This window comes from Danio aesculapii, chromosome 11 (assembly GCF_903798145.1).
Source record: "Danio aesculapii chromosome 11, fDanAes4.1, whole genome shotgun sequence".
Taxonomy (NCBI): Eukaryota; Metazoa; Chordata; class Actinopteri; order Cypriniformes; family Danionidae; genus Danio; species Danio aesculapii.
In genome coordinates this window covers 39,809,067-39,823,201 of record NC_079445.1, presented here as the reverse complement: position 1 = coordinate 39,823,201, position 14,135 = coordinate 39,809,067, and the positions used below count along the sequence as shown (strand labels likewise).

Here is a 14,135-nt window from a genome sequence, read left to right as displayed (position 1 = left end):
TACTGTTGTTTTGCAGAGTTTAACAATTTCGTACCATGTTATGTATAGTACTTTACAATTTGCATTGAGATCAAATTCAGAATAATACATAAAGAGTTTTAATATGAAGTTATAGCAATATGTTGATAATAAATCGTTACCTTATTATAGAAACCACGACCCTTTAATCAATTGCAATATATATATATATATATATATATATATATATATATATATATATATATATATATATATATATATATATATATATATATATATTTTTTTTTTTTTTTTTTCTAATTATTTATTTAACTGTCTAATTTAGGTTGCTTTTGACCTACTTCTCTAAATACTTAAAACACCACAAGATGGCAGTAAAACCCTCGTCCAAAAGAAGGTCACATTACCCTGTCAAAATACAAGCCCGCCGTTTCAACTCATAAATGTAATTCTATATGATGCGAGGGTAAAATTAAAATAAAATTAGACAATAAATTAAATGTATCTACCATCCTTTAAATCACATTTTAATCAGATCACGAAAACAACCTGTCATTATTATCACAAAGCATTACTCATTGGTGACTTTTATTTTAAAATACATGGCTCGCGGTCACTACCTGGTTTATCATATGACTACTAGGAACACATGATTTTCAGAGACGTCAACAGATGGATGGTTAAATCTATTTGCTTTATTTATGTTTTTACGGTGTGAACTGACAGGTGAGTCGTTAAATTTAAAGCGCATCGTTATTCTGTTAATGCGGGTGTGAGTTAATGAATACATTTAAGCGTCATTATCACGCACATACACAAGTGCTTCTGTTTAATCTGCAGAATGACTATCGCGGATCTCTGGGATCAGAGAATTTCTGCCTTTCTGCTGAGTCCATCTCAGTTTTTGGCCACCAGCACCTCTGAGATTTTCCTGGCTGAACTCCTACACGAACTGCGGAATGATAAAATCAATGATCAACTTAAGGTAATGAAACCAGACGAACAAACATTTTAAATCATAGTAATGGTGTTGTTTTCTAAATAGTAAGTGAAGGTTTGTTTATATAGCAACTTTCACTGACATTGTCACAAAAGTGCTGTAAAGAAAACCGGAAAACTTTGGAGCCAGATCAGATTCATACACAATTAACATTTCACACAATTTACAAAACTCAATTTGTAAATTCAAAACACAATTCGTAAATGCACATATCCATTTCATAAATTCATAACACAATTCATGAATGCGTAAATACAATTCGTAAATTCAAAACACAATTCATAAATACACATCCAATTTGTAAATTCAAAACAATTCATAAATACACAAATCGGTTTCGTAAATTCAAAACATAATTCATGAGTGCGCAAATCGACTTCGCAAATATACAAATCTAATCGTAAATTCAAAAGACAATTTGTAAATACACAAATATAATTCATAAATTCAAAATACAATTCGTAAATTCAAAGCACAATTGGTAAATACACAAATCCAATTCATAAAATCAACACAATTCGTAAATTCTAAACACAATTCGTAAATACACAAATCCAATTCGTAAATCCAAAACACAATTCGTAAATTGAAAACCGTCATTTAAAAACAGTTTGTAAATACGCAAATCCAATTCATTACAGAAATATTTATAGTTACTTGTGAATTCACAAACTGTGTTTTGAATTTACAAACTGAATTTGTGTATTTATGAATTATATTTAGAATTTAAATTAAATTAATATTTAAATCAAAAGTACATGTGAATTGTGCTGTGCTGAGTTTGTGCTGAGTTTTATTTTTGCAAACATGCAATTTTTGATGCTGGTCTTGCTCCATAGAAAATAGGTAAAAGAACACATATGTATAAAATAAAACATGTTAAAAACCAAGTACAGAAACACCAATGTAAAACCAGCTCACGATACTGTTAATTAAAAGCTTGACCAAAAAGAAGAGTGTCTTTAAATGCTTTTTAAAAAGATCAACTGATCTCAGGGTTCTCAGAGCTACAGGGAGAGAGTTCCAGAGCCTTGTGGCCACAACACAGAAGGCATGGTCATCTTAAGACGAGTTGTGGGAATGGCTAAAATGTCTTTGCCAGAAGACTTCAGAGACCGGCTACATGAGTAACTAAATAAAAGATCTTGAATATAGAGGGGTGCCTGACCATGCAGAGCTTTATATGTAATTGTCATAATATTAAAATTTACTCTAAAACTAATAAGCCAGGAGTAGTGTGCGACCATCTATGGGTTCTGGTTACAAGCCTTGCAGCTGCATTCTGCACAACTTGCAATCGATCCATAGAAGATTTGTTCAGATAAGTGAACCAAACATTACAATAATCCAACCACGAAGAGATAAAGACATGTACAAGCATCTCCATCTCTTCCTTTGAAGAAAAGATTTTTATGATGTTCCAATAGTGTACGTGCATAAACTGACTTTGATATAGTTGGGTATTAGGGGGAAAATGTACATTTATATCATGACAAAATTATGTTATTGTTGTGTTAATAATAATCTTTGTAATAAAGTTTACACTGTCATGAGAAGTATACTTTTTGGTGTGCAATAATTTGTACCACAAATAACTGGTAATAATATTGTTTTGGGTAATAGACATTTTTGGGAAACTTATTGTACAATGTTTACATAGTAACATAATATTAGACCTTTCAAAGGGTGGAAAAGGCTCCCTTCAGATTTTCTTATGGGGTTTTATAATTTTTTTTTTTGTTGTTGTTTTTGATTAACAAGTAAAATAAGGTTGGCGGTAAAGATAAATCTACAAAACGGAAACATTTGCCCTTCAACAAACTGCTCAGACATTCCTATTTACTTTATATATATATATATATATATATATATATATATATATATATATATATATATATATATACATATATATACACATATATATACACACACACACACACACACACACACACACACATCAGCTTCAAAATCATGTTTTGTTTCATGTTTTTGACAATGTATGTCAAAGTAGGCAAGTTATGTTTACCACAGGCATTTTTTACTCTCTTATTAAATAAAAGAGAAGCAAAAACTCAAGAAAACTGTCAAAATCATATGAAAGTGGATAAAATGTTGGCAATCATTTTTATGGTAAACACAATAGACATTTATTGCATCATCAAAATTTGAGGTTATTTATATATTGTGTAAGTCAATATTAGGGCTGTGCGATTAATCAATCGAATCGCAATTTGAAATGTTGCAATTAGTTAATTTCAAGAGGCTGCGATATGAAATATATATATATTTTTAATTTCCCCCATCAAGAGCAAATGCATGACTGCCGTCGCTGTGTGACAGTCTTACTAGCCAATGAAGTGGGCACGCTTTTGGTCTGCCCAATCAGAATTGTGCAAACAAACTGTGGAACGCCGACAATAAAAAAAAGAAAACAAACATGAACGCGTGGACAAGTGAGATAATGGCGTCTGCTGCTTTAAAAGCATTTATAGACGATTTAATAACAGCATTGGTAAAATGGGATTATTTTGGTTTCAAAGTCACAGACACCAAACAAAAACAGGCCATTTTTAAGAGCCGTCACAAAATTGTTGCCACATCTTGCAGAATATTGAGCTGATGTTTGACAACAAAATATCTGTCCAAAAATAAATAAATCACAATTAGATATTTTCCCCAAATCGCACAGCCCTACTCATAATTGTGACAGGCCTTGCTGTATCTAGCTTACTTGAAATGGTGTGCAGTATCCCTATAACCAACATACTTTTGTTTTTAACACATTTCCCTTTTTTTATTATAAGACTCTCCTTGTGTCTGCACTACTGGAGCATCCAACCATTCTGTGCCCTTCTGCCTCAGTGGGAGAAGAAACGGCTCTCGAACTGCTGTCCATTTTTTCTCAGACACCACAGAAGTCCATCAGCCTCAAGTGTAATGTCATGCTGGCGATCACTAACGTGATAATATGCACTTCCTGTTTGGTCACCCACACAAAGATGGCTGAAGACTGGCTGGACCTTTTATTTCAGACGATTCAGGACACCAATGACTACAGATGCGGTCAATCCCAGCAGCCTTTAAGAGCCACTGCTTGTGACTGCCTACGAGAAATGGAAACCTGTAGCCCCGGTCTTCTTTCCCAAAAGTTGGAGGCCTTATATCTTCTAAAACAGCAAGAAACTACAGTTCTGCATCAGTCCTATTGTATGCTGTATACATTAGGGTTGAAGAACGCCATACAGATCTTGACGAACCAAAAAGACGTTACCGATTTAGAGTTCAAAAGCATATTAGGAGGAAACGAAGGGTTTGCATGGACAACTTATCAAAATTTCTTACCAATTAACATGATGGTGCAAGTCCCACAGTTGCCTCCAGGATTGGATTGTAAAGAACTCAAATCAATAATATCTTTACTTCTGGAGGAGTCCTACCTACTAACACCAATTTCCCAGTCCTCCCTAATGAGGGATCTTGTAGAAGTTGTCGCAATGGTGCCGGGACTTACTCCAACGCTATTTAAATCACAGCTTCTGCGACTGTTTGGCACAGCAGAAGTTGTGCTCATGCATGCCACGCTCTTTATGAAAGACACCTTCACAGATAGTCTTTTCACTGCTGAGGATGAGAACTTTCTGCTTAAGCGCCTGGTGGGATCAGCCCAGCATCCGCTTCTAAGAATTCCCGAAAAACTGTTCTACATGGACTGCATCCTGCATTTCCCTGAAAACCGACCCATATCTAGTAGTGGTGAAGAAAGCTTACCTGTGCTGGTTACGCCACGTCTTGCAGCATCTCTTCTTCCTACAGTTTTCAATGACAGTGCTACTATGCTCTGCAGACTGAACCTTCTGTGCCTGGTGCACCTTGAAGCAAATGAGGGTGAAGCAGATAAAGGAATCACCTACCTGTTCGATCACGTAATGGCACTTTTGAAAATTGTAGACAGCGACGGTAGCAGAGAAGTTGTCGTGACTTCCTTCAGGGCCTTGTTTATTTTTCTTATGCACTTCAATGGCATGGAAGAACTCTCAGAGAAGCTGATCGACAAATTACGTGATATTTATTCCAGACATTGCAGACTTGCTCCAAATTTAATTGGCCTTGCAGATCGAATTCAAGAGTGTTTAGACGACCCTATCTGGTCAGTTAAGTTGTTGAGAGGACTTCAGAAATGCATTATGGAGATGCCTCCATTGCAATTGACGATTCACAATTTGAGTTGGCACTTGAAAGTCTTGAAAAGAGTGGCTAAAGAAGGTCAGATCACCCAAAGGAACACCATTTACCTTCTTCTCAACGTTCTCATCAACTCCAACTTGTGTGAAAGAGGCAAGTGGCAGATTGGAAATGCAGTTCTTGCTGTTTGTCGCAATCTTTTGGAGCACCCTTCGATTGATCAGGTGTTCATCGAGTTGGCTGATCTTTTGCAATACATTTCTGTTAATTACAATGACACGGACATCAAAGATCATGCTCGCTTTTACTACACATTACTAACCAACCTTTCATGGGAAAAGCTGACAGGCATTCTTGCCAAAGGTCCTGATGGAGGACGTGCCAAGGAGCGCTCGCATTCAGCAATTATGGCTGAGAGTGAAGGGATTGCGAGTAACCTGACAGTGTGCAAAACTGAACGGCATGTTTTACAACTCATTAAAATCCGAGATAAAGTTTCACAAAGCACTTCAGAAAGTTCTGAATCATTGGAGGCAACAGGAGAGGCTAGGAACTGGTTGGAGGTTTATCAAGAACAATTCCAGACACCTGGGTTTGGTTCGGAGGTCACTTTAAGGTACAACCTGACTCATGCAGAAGAAACTGATCCTTTATTCGATAGAGTCTTTTCAATCTGTTTGCATTTTGGGCTGAAAGACTCAAACTATGCAAAGGTGAGCGACATCCATGTACCATGTGTGTTTAGAGACCGAAAGCCCCCTGAGGTCAACGTCAAGCTTAAACCATTTCAACCCTATCCAACTACATTATGCGTGAGTGCAATGTTTACCACCCAAGATGGACGCTCATGGCACAGCCAACTACCTGATGTGAGTATTTCATTCCCAGAGATATTCCTACCTTTACCTATAGCTACAAACACATCAAGTGCATGCAGAGAGCAAGTGTTTGATCGCATCTGGGAGTCCGCAGCCACTGGGAATCCTGACAAATCTGCCATTAGTTTGTTCTGTTTCAAAACTGGAGATGAAAGTCTAGCCGATCTGATAAAGACACATTTTCAGGTTTACCTGATTGCAGATCAGCAAAGGGAAAGATTTTGGAAAGTCTTGTTCTTTCTTCCACCCATGTGCCATGTGCTTTTGAGGATTACACAGGCTGAGGATGCCGTTCAGGTCAGCATCGCAACGGACAACTGGGAGCTATTACCATTTGTGAACTCTTACCTCCGAAACATTACTGATCAATGTAGCACAACAGTAAAAGATGGCTAAATGGATACTTTGCAGTTTACACCGATGATTTTAAACCAATTAAATATATTTTATTACTTCTTTGTTTTGATATAACACAATTTCTTTTTGTATATTAAACCTTTCACTAACACGTCTTTGAACATTATATATGTATGTCCACATTATACTGTTTCGTGTGTAGGAAGCGCTTTTTACTGCTTTACAGAAGGTACTGAATAAATGATTTAATGAAATCCCAATGCCCAATAGACATTAGTAGTTTTTAAATAGAAAGATGCACAATTAACTACATATTCACAGGTCGAGTAGTAGTGACAAAGCAACCCAATCTGAAAAAATGAAATTTAATTTGTGTTGTAAATTAACAAAAAAACTCATTTTAAAACCAGGTGGTCATTATTTAAGACTGTTCGTGAGTGTTCTGTGATCTCTCACTGTGAAAGACCTTCAAAATTGGGCTCTGTGCAAGCTGGAAGAGCGGTCTGTCTATTCAACAGTTTGTCCATGATGCCAATTTCAGCGTCCCTTTTCTCAACGTCCTCCTGAGGTGTCCAAGACATGTCATGTTGGAGTTTGTATCCGCCAAGAAACTTGTGAGGACAACTAGCACCCCACTCCTATAAGAGAATAAAACAGTATGTGAAGTTAGCTGTTAATTATTGTACTTTGCTTCTTTTATTCCTCGTTGGAAATTCATGAAGCGAAAACCAGGAGTCTCTGGATGTAAGTTTAAGCAAGAATCTTTATTGAGAACTTGCTGGCAGGGCTGCAGTCAACAAAATCTGACAAAGGCAGTTAAATTGTATTTATAGGCATTCAGTTGGCAGTCCTTCTATGTGTCTCAGGAATGACTCCTTAACAAAAATGTAAATGGCAATGCAGGAAGCAACCCTAACTATGAACTCTAGCAAAGACAGCCCCTTTGGATTACAGTACCAGATATTTCAAGCCACACCTGGTAACGAAAACTAGCGACATGTAAGCATTATCACAAAGCAGGACTCACCACTCAGTTCACCTTAGGGATGAGTTATACTTCTGCGTCAAGCGCACGCGTATGGTCCAGCGCAGCCTTCATGCGGTCTCATAGCCCTCACTGTGGCTGACACGAACCTCTCGGAAAACGTAACTACATGTCGCAACGACACATATTGCTAATATATATAATCAAGCTCTGTGATTGGTCGGCTAGGTAGCAGTGACGAGCGTAGGCGGTGCTGATAGCCTTGGGCCCAATGGAGCAATTGTTTACAAGAGTCTCGTGAAGGAGCTCCAGATGGAAACTTTTGTTTTGTGTTTACCTTATGATTAAAGTTGTTGCACGTCCGCCGGTTCCAGTCTCTGAATAAGCGAGTTTTAGCTACCTGTACATTAAGGAAGCGTTCAGAAAAACAAATCACCCATGAAGAAACTCGACACAGAGCAACATAAAAACCTACTGCCTGCAAGTGTTTCGAAAGTGTTATTGCAGAGCAACGCAGAAGTATAAATGCATGACTACGCGCAAGGCAGGCGCCATGGGTCACGCCGATTACTTGACGCAGAAGTAGAAACCAGCCTTTAGGGGGCAGTTGGCCTAATGAATTGGACTTGTAATGGAAAGTTTGCAGGTTTGATTCTCTGCCCTGACAGGAATCGAATGTGGGGGGAGAGAATGAAACGCACTCTCTCCACCTTTGATATCCAGGTGAGGTGCCCCTTAGCAAGGCACCTAACCCCTTACAGTGATGATGTGCACTTCGCACTCGAGTGTGTGCACTTGTATGGGTCAAAAGCAGAGGACCAATTTAACCTTACTTACAAAACTTGAAAATATTGTATTATATTGACAGTATTGTAATCATACTAGACAATACTCACTTCACTTTAGTTTTATGTAATGATATATCAGGATGTAGATCTTAATCACATTCTTAAAGGGACAGTTCACCAAAAATTAAAGCTCGAGTGTGTTATATCAGGATGTAGATCTTAATCACATTCTTAAAGGGACAGTTTACCCAAAAATGAAAACTCGATTGTGTTATATCAAGATGTAGATCTTAATCACATTCTTAAAGGCATTAAAAACATTCTTACTCACCCTCAAATGATTATAAACCTTTATCAGTTTCTGTCCCTTATGGAACAAGAAGATAATTTGTAGAGAGCTGAAAGCCTGTAATCACTGACCTCCATGATAGGAAATACCAAACCTATGAAAGTCAATGGTTACAATTTTCCAAAGAAAGAAACACAAACAGATCTGGAAGTAAATGATGACAGAATTGTCATTTTTGTGTGAACTTTCGCTTTAAAATTTGCTGCTTACTTGTTTAAATGTGAATTTATAATTCTTCAGTGTTTTTATTTTGTTTCTAGGAACTTTTTTTAAATTATCCTTACTAGTCATCACCAACCAATTTAGATTACACTAAAAGTACCACTTATAAAAATGGATAAAACCAAAGCTTATATTCCCACCTAGTGTTAACAAGTGTTTCCAGTAATCCTACCTCATGTGATCAGCTGAGATGCATTACCATTTACACATAAAATGCATCTCTGTGATGAACTCCTGCATTCCATTTAGTCATGCTTTACACCCTTATCAAGGGAGAAAGCTTAACAAACTGAAAAAGTGTAAATGGCTCTTAGAGACTCAGACTTACCCGAGGAGACAAAATGGAGAAGTACCGTTGTCCCGATTCACGCATGTAAAGATAATACATGTTTCCTGGTTTCTTCACAACATTGCAGGCAGCGTGGTGAAGCTCAGCATCTTTCTTAGCATCTTCCAAAACCTGAAGAGAATAAAACCTTTCATCTTAAAAACCCCTTAACCTTGTAAAAACACGGCTAATATGGACAACAATGTCATGAAATTCTCCAAATGCAAAGGAAAATGTATTTAGTGCATGGTTGGGAAAAGGTCACAACTTCCAGTTTAGAAACATTTGAACTACACTGTTTCAATTTACCCTGATCTATTATGTGACGCTGCTTTGACACAATCTACATTGTAAAAGCGCTATACAAATAAAGGTGAATTGAATTGAAAACATTTATATACTGACGATGATAAAAATGCTAATTTTGCTACCAGTTCAATCTCACCTTTCTTGCTTGCTCCTGAAGGTATCTGATTTGGTCAGCAATGATGGTAAGTCTGTTGCAGGCATTGGCTCTGATAAACTCATCTCCCTAAAATCCACACAAAACACAATAAAACTGATGATTGATTGTGACGATTAGAAAAACTGTTTTTCTGTATCACAAGTCGAATAAGAAATACAAATGGATCACTTGCCTTCTGTACTTGCTGTGCCAGAGAAACCAGATCCATGGGATCTCCAACCCGGTTAGTCTGGTAAGGATTCACCAGAACCATTCCACTTGGGTTACTGCTGGTCTCCACCAAAGTTACTGTAATATTAGTATACACAGCACAGATGTGTATTTGCATGTAGAGTAACACATATTGATCAAGTGGAATAGTCTCCTTACTAGACTGCATTATAGTTATCCTGGTTTTCTGGAGGTTTTAGCAAGTCAAATTTAAGACCTTTTCAAGACAATCATGAATGAAATTTTAGATGTATACAGGGCTAAATGCTAGTCATTTTTGCTAATGGTCTGATTGGGGCAGTGGAAAAGATTTGTATTTGCCCGATCAAAAGAAACTCTAATTTAGTTATTTTTCAGCCATATATTTTAAATATGGTGTGAAAACAAGCAAACTTTAATTGTATACATACACCTTTCTTCCAACAAAACTTTTCTTTCAAAAAATTGACAAGTTTTTAAAACAATAATAAATGTATTCACAACAGTGTGTCCCCACCAGGTAGACATAAACACAATTTTTACCAAATATAACTGTACAGAAGATAATTAAACTATATTGATAAACGTAGTTAATGAATAAAAGATTTGTTAAAAGTTTTATTGAGATGTATTGTTGGTGACTGGATGAGTGTTGGCAAGATTGGGTAGCTTTACATGGACATAGGAAAATTAGGACCTGTTTAAAATTATTTAAGATCTACAACAAATATTTCAGTGAATATAAGACTTTATAATGCTTACATTTTTGTTTTTAAAATGCAAGACATTTTCAGACATTTTAAGATCCCACGGACACCCTGTAATTATAATTTATGTCAATTTAACATAGGTAGTAAAATAACTTTAGCACATTTTTATGTAGCCGCCACCAACACCATAGCATAAAACAAGTAATAATGATAATATAAAAAAATATTAATAATAAATAAAATATATCACTGATGTAGTTATGCAGCATAGTTTCTAAATGCAACATTATATTAATATTAAAATGTGTGAATAATCGCAAGTAAACTCATGGCCGTCATGCATTTTAATCGATTGACAGCCCTAAAATAAATACTATGGAAGTTAATTGCAGCTGCTTTACAACATTCCTCAGAATATTTTCCTTTGAGTTTAACAGAAGAAAAAAAAAAATAATCGAAAATATTTTAAACAAGTGGAGGATGAGTAAATTAAGAGTCATTCATTTTTCATTTCTGGGTAAACTATACCCACTGCTCAATTTATACTGTAAAGTTTCCCAGATCTTCCTCATCTGCTCAGCTCTGAGCTTCCACAGGAATTCAGCAGGAAACTACAGATACAGTGTTTTGTAAGAGTAACTATGTAAGAAGTTTGACAATTTTTCGAGAGTGAAGGTAAACCACAGATGTGTAGAGCACAGGTTTACGATGTTTATCATTATTAATAATAATAATGAAGTTAAAAACTGTACTTATTAAACATGTTAAAAAATGATTTAGGACTTTTTAAGCCCTACATTTTTGTTTTTGAAATGTAAGACTTTATAAGACCCTGCGGACTCCCTGTAATCATAATTATTGTCAAATTGCCATAGGCACTAAAATAAATCTAGCACATTTTTAGACTTGCCACTACCACCATAGCATAAAAAAGTAAAATAAAATATGATAATAAAATATAATAATGAGCCTTGCCTGTAGTTAGCACAATATGCATGTCCACTTAAGTACCTGATGTAGTTATGCAGTTTCAAAATGCAACATTTTATTAATATAAGGCATATTTAGAACAGATAAAATGTGTGATTAATCGTGAGTTAACTCATGGATGTCATGAATTTTAATCGATTGACAGCTCTAAAATTAATACTATGAATGGAAGTCAATTGCTGCTGCTTTCCAACATTCTTCAAAATATATTCCTTTAAATATATATAATCTGTTTGAAACAAGTGGAGGACAAGTAAAATAAAAATTTTAATTTCTGGGTAAACTTTACCTATTGCTCAGTTTATACAGTAAACTTTCCCAGATTGTAAATTCAGCTTAAATTCAGGCAAAGTTGGTTTTATATTCACGCATTCAGATTTTCTATTTAATAATAAATTCAGAAAAGCATTATTTGCAATTCTAAATAGGGAAATCATATCATTAGCCAATGACTATCAAAGTACAACACTTCAGTCACATAAACAGTGCTAATGTTGTTGTAAAGTTATACTTAAATCTGCGATTTCAGACCTAATATTCAAAGTAGCGTGTCACAAGTAGTCATTGTTAATAAAAGAACAAATGTGTGAATACAAAAACTAACTTTACCTTAACACTACAGGACAGGTACAGTATTTCGTAAGAGTAATTATGCAAGAAGTTTGATCACCTCTCGTGAAATTAAACAACCACAGGGGGGTGGAGCAGAGGTTCGCGACGTTTATTAATAATAGTATTAAGTTATAAACCGTAATTCTTGAAAATATGTGTTGTAAACTTATGAAAATTTTGGTAAATAAATATATGTGAGAGTGAACCAATAACGAGACGTTTTCGTAGCTTTACTAAAGTTGTCAGCTTTTAATAATCACAAAATGATTACTTTTAAGCAAACACTTTTAATGAGTCGTTTTTATTTTTATATTTTACTAACATATTGTTAGTATCAATCATTTACTAGATTAGGTAACGCAGTAAAAACAACAACAACCTTCTAAGAATGCGCTGTAACATGACTGAATTTATCGTTAAAAGCATTTGTCTTACCCGTAGTGGTTTTATTCGGTTGGTGTGGCAGACTGACACTTTTATCCATGTTTATTGAAGTATTTCCAGCACAATAACTCGAGAACCGCACCGGTGTAACATAAGTCTAGCACGACACGGAGGAGGCGTTTCTGGGGTCCTGCTGTGTTTTCTGCCTTGAGTAGCAGGCTGTGTAGTTGCCTGAATAAATTAAATATATTTTAGATATCTAATCAATTAAATATACATTTAATATGTGAATAAAATTGAGTATATGTTTCTAAGACAATAGTTGAATATTGTAAGACTCATTAACATTTATCAAAAATATATTTTCGAAATAAACCGATCGTGCATGTTTAGAGGTAGCCTTCGCGTTAAGTATTATTCAACCAAACGGGGTTGTGAAGAATAGTAGAGAATGTTGTAATGTGAGTGTTAGTTATGAAAGTGCTGAGTGTTAAATTATGAAACACAGAAATGCAAGTCTGTACAAGTTTGTAAATTGATCTGACATTTCTTATCTAAACTTTTATTTTTACAAAGTTAAATCATTTTACCTTTGAATACAACGAAAGAAAGAAAGCATTTCTGGTATATCACAAACGTTAAATGTATACATTCGATATTTTGTAGCCTACTGAGAATATAAAATGTGAATTTCAAATTTCAATGCATTTAATAAGTAAATAATATAACAGAAATGTAAATATAAAATAAAAAAAATTCAATTTTTAAAGCACGCTAAAAGATTGCTAACCTGTAACATTTGCTAACTTGAGTATTTATTTCAAATTGGATATTTGGTGGTGACATGGTGGGTTAGTGGTTAGCACTGTGGCCTTACTGCAAGAAGTTCGCTGGTTTGAGTCCCCGCTGGGCCAATTTGTGTAGAGTTTGCATGTTCTCCCCGTGTTGGCGTGGGTTTCCTCTGGGTGCTCCGGTTTCCCCCACAGTTCAAATGCATGCAGTGTAGGTGAATTGAATAAGCTAAATTGGCCGTAGTGTATGTGTGTGTATGGATGTTTACCAGTACTGGGTTGAAGTTGGAAGGGCATCCGCTGTGTAAAAACATATGCTGGATAAGATGACGGTTCATTCCGCTGTGGCGATCCCTGATGAATAAAGGAACTAAGCCGAAGGAAAATGAATGAATGGATGGATATTTGATAAAATAGACATGTTTGCAATACATTTAGCTTGTAATTAGAAATATATATAATTAAAAATAAATATATTCATGATTTATTTAAGTTGATTTATGTATACATCAAATAACATAACAATTCCACACCTATGGCCTGTATAATGTTGCAGTGTAATTCAGTGTAACCTACATTCATGTACAAATTATCTTCCCAGTAGAATATGTAAAATAATAGGTGATTGTACAGAATGTTATTATTTAATAGCCTAAATAGTAAGCATATAATAGGTTTATAGGTATCACAGTTTAAAATCCCTTGTGCATTTTTATGAATATGCTTACCAGATCAATGTTAATAATATTGCATTAATAAAATTAATAAACTAAAACATTAATACAATCCATTTAGGCTTTTCAAGTGAGAATGTACACAAATGATTTGACTGTTAAATAGTAAATTATGTTTGTGTAAGTTTCCTTAAAGAGTTAAAACACTCCTTTTACTCATAAAATAAACAAAAAACGGATCAATGTTAATA

General features: G+C 35.2%; 2 protein-coding genes across 2 annotated transcripts; one reads left to right on the top strand and one right to left on the bottom strand.

Annotated features, from left to right (window-relative positions):
* Positions 1 to 621: 621 nt before the first annotated feature.
* Positions 622 to 6,678, top strand: ap5b1 (adaptor related protein complex 5 subunit beta 1). Its single transcript, XM_056468155.1, has 3 exons — positions 622 to 705; positions 820 to 964; positions 3,784 to 6,678. The coding sequence occupies exons 2-3, from the start codon at positions 821 to 823 to the stop codon at positions 6,433 to 6,435; spliced, it is 2,796 nt and encodes a 931-aa protein (XP_056324130.1). The 5' UTR covers positions 622 to 705; position 820; the 3' UTR covers positions 6,436 to 6,678.
* Positions 6,679 to 6,745: 67 nt separating this feature from the next.
* On the bottom strand, positions 6,746 to 12,598 carry c11h1orf50 (chromosome 11 C1orf50 homolog). The gene is made up of 5 exons (XM_056468156.1): positions 12,471 to 12,598; positions 9,707 to 9,822; positions 9,514 to 9,600; positions 9,069 to 9,200; positions 6,746 to 7,034 (listed from the first exon to the last, which is right to left on the bottom strand). The coding sequence occupies exons 1-5, from the start codon at positions 12,517 to 12,519 to the stop codon at positions 6,849 to 6,851; spliced, it is 570 nt and encodes a 189-aa protein (XP_056324131.1). The 5' UTR covers positions 12,520 to 12,598; the 3' UTR covers positions 6,746 to 6,848.
* Between the last annotated feature and the right edge of the window lie 1,537 nt (positions 12,599 to 14,135).